The 10000-nt window shown below is 37.8% G+C and overlaps 1 protein-coding gene across 4 annotated transcripts in view; it reads left to right on the top strand.

The window, feature by feature from the left end:
• The window catches only part of LOC137994999 (uncharacterized), a 51919-nt gene that overhangs the window by 16409 nt on the left and 25510 nt on the right, over positions 1 to 10000 (top strand). For all 4 annotated transcript variants that reach the window (XR_011122238.1, XR_011122239.1, XM_068840575.1 and 1 more), the window contains 2 exons: positions 3954 to 4012; positions 4310 to 4544. Coding sequence is in view for 2 of the 4 variants with exons in the window: in XM_068840575.1 (XP_068696676.1) it covers positions 3954 to 4012; positions 4310 to 4544 (294 nt within the window). In the remaining 2 variants the exon portion in view is untranslated. The remainder of the gene's footprint in view (positions 1 to 3953; positions 4013 to 4309; positions 4545 to 10000) is intronic.

Below are 10000 nucleotides of genomic sequence, written 5' to 3'. Positions count from 1 at the left end.
TAGTACCTCGCTAGAGCGCCATTCACAATAGGGATGATTCCAACCTTACGTAGTCAGTCTATTTCAAAGGCCAGGTCAATATATTTGTCCTCTTTCTTAATTCTCCAGGCAAATCTGGCGATCAACAGGGCACGCGACATCAACGAGGCGGCATTCGTTTGTTTTCTTGTTAATAACGACGATGTCAGGCCTATTATTATTGTTATTGCTATTATCATTATCATTATCATTATCATTATTGAGAGCTTTATACCAAACACAACTTCTACTTCTAAGTTCGCGTTATCCCACATTGGACTTTGTTGGTTGTGTTTGAGACCATTCCACTGTCCTCTTGGGTTCGCAATCTTGGAGTCATATTCGATCCTTGTGTTAGCACGGAGGATCATGTTCGGATGATCTGCAATACGTGTCACTTCCACCTAAATAACATCAGTAGGATTACATCGTATCTAGACCGTGAATCCACTGAAGCTATAATCCACGCTTTTGTTGCTACTTATTTGGATTTTTGCAACGCCACTCTATATGGACTGCCTAAAGTTCTTTTGAACCGCTTACAGCACGTTCAGAATAGAGCAGCACGCATTGTAACATTTACAAAGATATATGAACACATAACATCTAGTTTGATTGACTTACACTGGTTACCAGGTATAGGCACAAAGCAACAGCTAGGCAAAGTTAATATTGTTAATATTAAGGTGGGCTCTGCTACTGTGAGTCCTGTTCCGGTAGTTAGAAACCTCGGATCATGGTTCGATTCACAGCTCACTATGTCTAGCCACACCAGTAAGCTTTGCTCTGTTGCATTTTACCACCTGTGTAATATTCGACGCATACGCAAGTATTTATCGCAAGAAACTACGGTGACGTTTGTCCATGCTTTCATAACGTCCGGCATCGATTATTGCAATAGCCTATTTATTCATTCATTTATTTATTTATTTATTTACTGATTGAGTATGAATACATACATGGTGGAATCAACAATAGGACATAGGTCCCCTACGAAGTTAACCACCAGCCCGCTCCTACGTAAAAACATTAAGAACCCATCCCACCCTGACTAAAAAATTGCTAGCAATGACAACTTGTGGAGATTTGTCTTACGACACTTAGGACAGATAATTTTATACGACCTAATATCATCTTGATCAAACACGTATTGCAGTCTTTGGAAGTAAAAGGATTTAACTTGGACTTAAACAGAGAAACAGAGGTAATAGTAGTAATTTCGTTAGGTAATGCATTCCAGAGATTGACTATGCGAAAAAAAGTAGGTATCGCGAAAACTGTTTGTTTTATGAATGGTTAACTGCCTAAAGTTATTGCCTGAGCTAGAGCTTCTAGTGCTGCATCTAGGTTTGTACATATTATTGTATGGGCTGCCAAACAACCAGCTTGCGAAAATTCAGGGAGTTCTGAATGCTTCTGCTAGGCTGGTATGTAATGCGCCCAGGTTTTGTCATATTACACCAATAATGCGCGATTAGCATTGGTTGCCTATCGGGGCACGCATCAACTTCAAGGTACTTCTCCACACGTTTAAGGCGTTACACGGCCTCGCGCCTCAGTATCTACAGTCCTTAATAAGTGTCAAGACATCATGCTATAATCTTAGGGGTTCTAATACTTTCCTCCTAGCTATGCCATCAGTGAAATCTAAGGATTAGAGATCGGGCATTCGCCGTCGCAGCGCCGTCATTGTGGAACTCTCTGCCTAGTGAGCTTCGCTCAATCACTTGTGTAAATAGTTTTAAAGCTCATCTGAAGACCTTTCTTTTTAGACATGGACATACTTAACAGAGATTTTAATACTTTCGCTAATTATTTATCAATTAGTTTTTACCATATTGTATATATTTTTTAGTGTATTAGTAGTCTTAATAAGTCTAGATCTTGTGATAAAATTGATTAAAAAGACAAACGCAACTAGATTCATTTTGACAACGTTTCGACATCGTCCGATGTCATCGTCAGGCAATGAATTTTAATCGGATGAAGCATAACTTATAGTACAAGAACAATAGAACAATTGTATATATTGTTCTATTGTTCTATTGTTCTTGTGCTATAAGTTATGCTTCATCCGATTAAAATTCATTGCCTGACGATGACATCGGACGATGTCGAAACGTTGTCAAAATGAATCTAGTTGCGTTTGTCTTTTTAATCAGTATTAGTAGTCCTTGCCATATTATTAGCTAGCTATTTATCTATTATTTCTCGTATTTATAACTTAAGAATGCGCATCTGAACATAGTCATCTTAAGATGCGTACTAGTAATGAATAAAATATTATTATTATCATTATTATTATTATTATTATTATTATTATTATTATTATTATTATTATGTTAAATACCGTATTATCTACAAAATTTTATTATTAGTATATAAGGCTCTTTATTAATTGTCTTTCGCCAAGATATATATGTAATATGTTAAACTTCCGCACTATTTCCTATTCTTTGCGTTCGTTTACAAATAAGTTAGTAGAAGTCCCGAATTCGAAATTGAAAACATACGGCGATTGAAGGTTTTCTGTAGCGGGCACCAGCATTATGGAAGTAGCTACCAGCATCAATAAGAAACACTGAATCTTTGACTTTATTAAAAAGAACTTAAAAACATATTTATTCAAGCAATCATTTTCTTACTATTTTAGACAATTCATCCCACCTAGATGCACTGGATTTTTATCATTGTGATTGATTGACAATTGAATTTTATATTTTGTAAAGCGTCTAGAACAGTTAGTTGTATAGACGCTATAGAAATAAAGTTCATTATTATTAATTGCGGGCCAACCGGCTTAGGCAATTATACTGCATATGTCCAAAAATTAGAAACAATACATCAATAAATAAATGACAACAATAATAAAAAAAAGGAGGAAAAAAACTATTTAAAAGGAGGAAATTTATCCTTTGTCGTGTAGATAATGAAGCTAACAAATGCGGACCATTGTTGCCACATTAACGTTTTCATAATTTCGCAAATTTGAGAAATTATCCAATTCTGTGCTTCCTTTATCGTTATGCTTACAGCTTTCGAATCTTGCAAAATGCCAGCTAACTCTTTTTCTCAGTTAATGCAGTGTGCAGCCGAAAAACTAAATACTACTTGTACGCTGCTTACTTTGTGTATGTGGGATACTGTTTCCTAATCATTGGAGCATACTCGGCAGTTGGTTGTAGTACTACTACTACTAATACTACTATTACTACTACTACTACTACTAATACTAATAATAATAATAATAATAATTATTATTATTATTATTATTATTATCATTATTATTAAAGGAAGTCGTCGAGACACGACTCATTCTCAACTTCATTGCTGACTCACTTCAACGTGTAATTAATGATCCCTCTTCACTACTATGCTGATGTCAATGATCCAACTGCCTATATATTTTAGAACTAACAGTTGGTTACGAGTCTATACTTGTATACTTACAAATGAATCAACTTAAAAAGTAATACAATTTTATTAGGTCTGGGCTATCCTAAATCTTATTTCTTCGACAAAAGATAAAAAATGGCTAGGTTTACAATTTTTTTCATTATATAGTATTGTTGCCTTTTGTCAATACCAATGTCATTCATCATTTCTAAGAACGCAGAGCATTCGTCGGAGGAAACATCAAGGGAGCTCATGTCTGTAATTACTTCTCATGTCTTTGACCCAAGTTCAAGTATTTTTCTTTTTTGGGCACTGCATTGTTTTTAAGGTTACACTCAATTTCAAGTAGTCAGTTGTTAATTACCTATACGTAGAGAGACTTACAACTGCATTCAAGGACAAATAAAGTTTCCATTATTATTATTATTTATTGTCGCATGTATTTCAAAATCTAACTGATGACTGTAAAACAATAATTCCCGATTGCCCAAAGTGTGAATATCGGTGGATATTGACCTTCGTTACTTTCTTGTTTCTAGCGACGGAAACATCTGCGGCAAAGAAAACCTACGCCAAAACTCATTTTTTTGACCCCTCGGTAGGTAAATAACCAATATTGAACTAACTCATGACCAATATTAAATCAAACGAGTCAAGTGAAACTTGAGATCATACCTCTTTCTGAAAGCACTCTGATGAAATAAGTTCATCCGGGTGGGTGAAGTCTTGAGAAAGGGCTTTTGTTCCTCTCACGTTGTTTATCTGTCACTTAGTATCCCAAATGACGTTTCTACTGCCCAATCGGAAGACAATGTGACTTTTTGTTGTATATATGCCCGCAAAATTCAACCTTACCACCGGTACTTTACATTTTCTTTACTTTTTCCCATTGCAGTTTTATTAGCATCAAGATGAAAATTTCACTTCTGCTTCTGGCAGCGCTGAGCGTGAATATGTTGTTTCATATGTCACTTAAAGAAGCGCAAGCATCGGTGGTGAATGAACTGTTGGATGATGAAATCTCAGTACTGGGAGAAGAAATTGAAAAGAGAAGCAGTCGGAAACCATGTGGCTTCACGTGGAGATGCCGAAGACGTAGTAAAAGAAGAGGACGCTCTTTGCAGAAAAGGGTGAGTAAATTCAAGGCTGCCTATGAGAGCAAAAATGGTTGTGTTTTGTTCGGAATTTACAAAAGTAATCACATAGAAATGAAAAAAAAAAAAGCTCTGTGAGGCAGTAGTGAGTTTTAAGAAATTGTCATTGTCACGGTTTTTTTCACACTAAGGCCTGGCCAAACGCTCGGAACATTTCAACGCAACATCTTGCAACATTGTTGCGTTGAAATGTTGCGAGCGTTTGGCCAGGCCTTTATTTTTAAATACTGGAAAGAATTCTTGGTATCGATTCATATGATACAATTTTTTACCAACAAGAACCCTATTATACACTGAGAGTATTTAATGCCGTCCGCAGCCAAGAAAGGAATTGATTGTTCAGTTTTGATTTGGCGCAACTAAAAAAGATCAGTGAAGATAGCTTCATCTGCTGGAATTCACCCAGTCTTCCTAGATTGTACATTATGAGTTACAGCAAGGAAGAATAACAGTGACAGCGTCATTCAGGCTTTAATAGGGAGTTTAATTAAGCAAATCACTACGGATGGTGCTACTACGGCTGCCGTGACTGAAAAAGTCTGGGGAGAGTACGTCTCGGTGGTCTGCTAAATTTTAAGTTTAGCAAAGCAAAATACAAGGAAACATGAGCTAAGGAGTTTAAAATCTCTTTTATTTAGTTTCTTACAGTCAAATGGCTTCGCTGAAAGGACGATGGCCGTTGTTCGCCTTGCTAGGACTAACAGATTATTTCTGAGCAAAAGCAAATGCTATTCACCTTGTACAATAACAACAATTTGATGGATGAAATATACAATTTCAGAGGCAAATATCTCAAAGAATATCGAGTGAAAAACACAAATATATCAATACTCAAAGAAGCAAAATAGAATCGTATAGTATCCAGATATAAAACATCTTCACTAAATCCTCAAAGCAAACTTAACCGAAGAAAAACAACTTCGTGCTGAACACGAATATTTCACTTGACTCACTTCGCCATTCCAACACCTTTGCCAAAACTTATCGTAAGTTCATAATACGGATTTACAAGCTTATGAGAGGCAATATTGACACAATCCTTGACTTAAATTGACTTTAAAGGATATAGTATCCAATAGAATTCTTAAAATGCCGAGATGTCCGTTGAAAAGGGCCAGAGAAGCGAAATAAATCCGACGTAGTAGCCACTACGGCAAAACATCGCGACTCACGTAGTCAGATTTCACACTACGGTTGGATGCAACCGACGTACATGCGCAGTGTCTCATTTTGGGAGAAATTTACTTCCGGCAGTCGTATTAGCGCCAGCCGTAGCGATTTGCTCAAAGTCCCTAATAAGGGAACGTAATCGTCGATGGCAAGTGCAAAATTCAGGTCATTTAATTGATTTGAAAAAAAAAAAAAAAAAGGAGTTGAATTTCTGTGCATCGTACCGGCGGTCTCCGCCACCACCTTACTTGGTGGGCAAACACAGCGTTACGTGGCTCAATTTTGAGAGAAAATTAATTCTAAAACACTCCAGAGTTATTAAGAAAGCAACCGTGGACAATAACTGAATTCCAGTGCATTACTACATAATCAAGTCCACGTTGTATCGGCTCTTCCCCAAAATATTTACTTTTTCCACAGCTCTGTTTCACTAAGCGATTATAGATGTTATGGTACTCTATTACTGCGTAACAAAATGCACTAATCATTGTGACGTAATAGGTCACCATAGCAACAGGAAGGTTATCCATTTGATTTCAAACGGTTACATCGCAGAAACGGCAAAAAGTGATCTGGAGGTTTACATAAAACTTCCTTCAAAGTTAAGGAAGGAAAAACCTTCCTGGAGCGGGTTCAACGGCATCTTAAATTTCCCGCGAGCGAAGGAAAATCTGAATCTGCTGCAGAGAATTTCGTTTTAATTTTGCGCAGAGTTTCAACCCAACGTGCTTATTACTTTTAAGATATAAGCATTTAACGACAAAAGATATCGTGGTATTCGTTATGGCCCTGTTGTTTCTATAGTAATCAATTACTACGCAATATTGACCGCATTTTGATAAGAAATAATTGGTTGTTGCCCTTGGTACCATAACATAACTGTTAAGTGATACATTGTTGTCGATTCAATCCTTCTAAATATAAGTTAATAGCTTTCGCTGAATCGAAACGTCTATAACTACGCAAAAAGAGACAATATTATCGATCACGACAATTTTAGAAAATTTACAAGTATTGCTTACGGTCGATGTAGCTTAAATTTGTTCACCATTCTTCACAGAGATGATATCTGTACATGCGCTTTTAAACGGAGGTTTTCACCACCAAAGTTTGAGCGCACTTTGAAAGATTCATTTAAGCCGCGTTACCGCCGACTCTTCTCCCCGACAAATATGGCGGCGGAAGGCATCAAAAGGGCTACTTCAGTGAACGACAAAGTAAATGCGCCAAAATATATCACATTGCAATACATTAACGCATTGCATTTCGTCCACTAATTTTCTGGTGTCCTGCTTTTTGCCTTAATCGTCTATGCTTAAGCCTTTTCATCTCCCACAATTGTCTTTCATTAAAATTAAATAACGGTATGAATTAGTTCTTCCATTCCACCTCGACTATAAAAAGTCAACTTGAGTTCAGAAAAGACGAGGGCGAAAAGGCAATGTTGCAATAAAGGAAGCGCTGAAATGAAGTCTCAATATAGATCAATATAGATCAATATAGATCAACTATGGTTTTACAACAATATACTTAACGACTATAAAAATAGTTTGCGACATGGGTATCAGGTGTCTTACGGAAAGACAACGACGAAGGCTACGAGAACGTCACCCAAAAATATGACCTTGCGATTATTCCAAGTATTTCCACAAGGAACAGATTTGCCAAATTTCCAAAAATAAGTTAATTATGAGCGGTCTGGTTGGGTACTCCCCTAACCGCTAATTTGATCGTTCCACATCTGTCTCTCTTTTGTTGAGGTCATCATTGCTCAAGTCCCATATTTATAATGGCAATGGGACTGAGTGGAGTCCAATTCGGTCTGTAATCATACGAGTGATTGACAAAATCGGATGACCGCGTAGCGGGAGTCTGATTTGTTTAATTACGAGTGTGACTACAGACCGAATTGGGCGCCACGAAGTCCTTTTACCAACTAATTATAACCATAACAATTTCCGAGAAAACAAATGCATTCCTTTTTCACTGTCTAATGTTACAAATTCGTCCATTTTGGAAAATCCCCAGTTTGGTAGGGCAGGTGGTTGTTGCTATGGTTATCACATCTGTGATTGGTGGATTAAGCTGAGTGCACTTAATATGATTGGCTGATGTCACTGTCCGATCTCATTGTTCGATTACAACCCTACACAATACTTAGTGAAAATAAAGCAGTTAATGCACCAATCAAATTTGAGAAAATTGTAATGGTTATGATTAAGAACGATACGAAAGGTCGCCCTTACATGGTCATTCTCGATGTTGATTATTGTTTTATTCTTATTTGGTAACGGGTCAAGGGACAACTGAAACTCAGAGTCCTAAGCAGGATTGAATATTGCAAACCATGTAACACAGCTCAAACTCCCTACCCATTAAACTACAAGAATTCCTGGGAAGCGAAAAGGTCGTAAGTTCAAATCCCGCATGCGACGGTACGTTTCACTTGTCCTTTTGCCTTTTGCGAAAACGGAAAACGGAGACCATTTTCACTGACACATTAGACCATTTACCATCACATGGTCGTTGTAAAGTCCCAAATTTTCGCCCTTCAGTTTTAGGCTACTGTTAGAGTTTTGCTGGGCAAAACGTGGCGATATTGTGTTCCTTCTACGATATAACATTTTGCATTTAGTTCGAGCATTCCCTCGTACTTGGCTGCAGACAAATGAGAGGCGTTGTGTTCATCAGGCCCAATCTGACTGGTCGTATTCTAAATTTAGACAATACAGTAAACTGATGGGTCAAAGCCAAATGAGAGAGAACGTTATGGACTTCTGACACTATGCATTTGCTCGAGTCTTGGCCGGTGGCAACCGTTAGTTAAGTCCTCCTTAAGACTTTTAGTTGTCATGTAAGACGACGTGCTTTCTTGCGACGGCATAAAAGGAAAGGAACTTTATTTAAGTGTCTAGTCGTTCTAGCGCTGGAGCACTAATTGGGGACACTGTAAACTGAAATTAACGATGAAAGCAAATCAAGTCAAATGTTGGTTTTTGAGGAGAGGGGAAGCCGGAGTACCTGGAGAAAACCTCTCGGTGCAGAGTAGAGAACCAACAAACTCAACCCACATATGACGCCGACTCAGGGAATCGAACCCAGGCCACATTGGTGGCCTCTCACCACTGCGCCATCCCTGCACCCACATTTAATGCGTGCTTTCTAACACAGTTCAGTCCTTATGGTGAGACCACAGCTTGTACTGGACACATCTTGTTGAAAAAATCGGCTTATATTGGAAAAGAGCAGCTGATGAAAACGTTACGTCATTGTTTCGGAGAATAGAAAAGCAAACGAGAGGAATACAGCAAAGAACATTAATTAATGAACTAGTACATTTTTATATTCTTGTCCTAAGTCCCGACAATCTAATGAAAGGTGGACGCGAAGCGCTTCGTGACTTTCCCTAGTTTGCTGATGATAGTGATAAATTGACGGCACTTGGCGTAGAATAATTTGGCTGCAATTCCTGCACTTTTATTTTAACCCACATTAAGAACATTTAATATAAGAAGCATAGCATGATCCCTTAATTAAGAAAAAGTGAAGGGAAAAATCGCCAGAGAGGGAGTATCCAAGACGGCTGGAGTCTGGGTGGCGGCCAGAAAAGTTTTCCTAAAGAATAAAGAAAACATTGTCAGGGTGTTAACTTGGGTCGAATGAAGGCTTCTTTTTCCCCGACTAGCTGAAACCTGCAATTAGTATTATTATTATCGGGTCTGTCACTATTTGTTTGGCTTAGACTCTAAGATTGACAACTCCCCATGCCCTCACAGTAAACCTTAAAGGGATATGCCAGGCAAAGTGATGTAATTTCATGACACCCAAAATGCCCAAAACGTAGAATTGAACATTGCAATAACCACTTAAAACTGTTGAACAACATAAAAAAATTACAGCAAAATAAAAGAGAAGCATGGATGGACACAAATGGACAACATTGAAACGGATTGCATTTCGGTAATCTTGAAAAAAGTCGCCCCAACGTTTTTCAAGTAATCATCGTGTATGTGATAAAGCAAACTTTTATCAGCAAAAGAATTCGACATTACTATTTTCGACTTTTAAACTCGTGAGTAACTAAAGATTTCCTGTAAACACTCTAAAATGACGTGACATTAGTAGTATGCCCTCGTATAACTATGGCCGCCCTCGAGACAACCTCACATTATGAGTATTTCCACAAGCACATGACCCTTGAAGCGTGTAACTTGCCACTCTTTTCCTTGGAACAAAGCTGGGTATTGTAGGGCACCAATTTT

The sequence above is a fragment of the Montipora foliosa genome, chromosome 3, assembly GCF_036669935.1.
Source record: "Montipora foliosa isolate CH-2021 chromosome 3, ASM3666993v2, whole genome shotgun sequence".
Lineage (NCBI taxonomy): Eukaryota > Metazoa > Cnidaria > Anthozoa > Scleractinia > Acroporidae > Montipora > Montipora foliosa.
The sequence above is the reverse complement of the archived record's forward strand: the minus strand, read 5'-3'. Positions and strand labels throughout refer to the sequence as shown.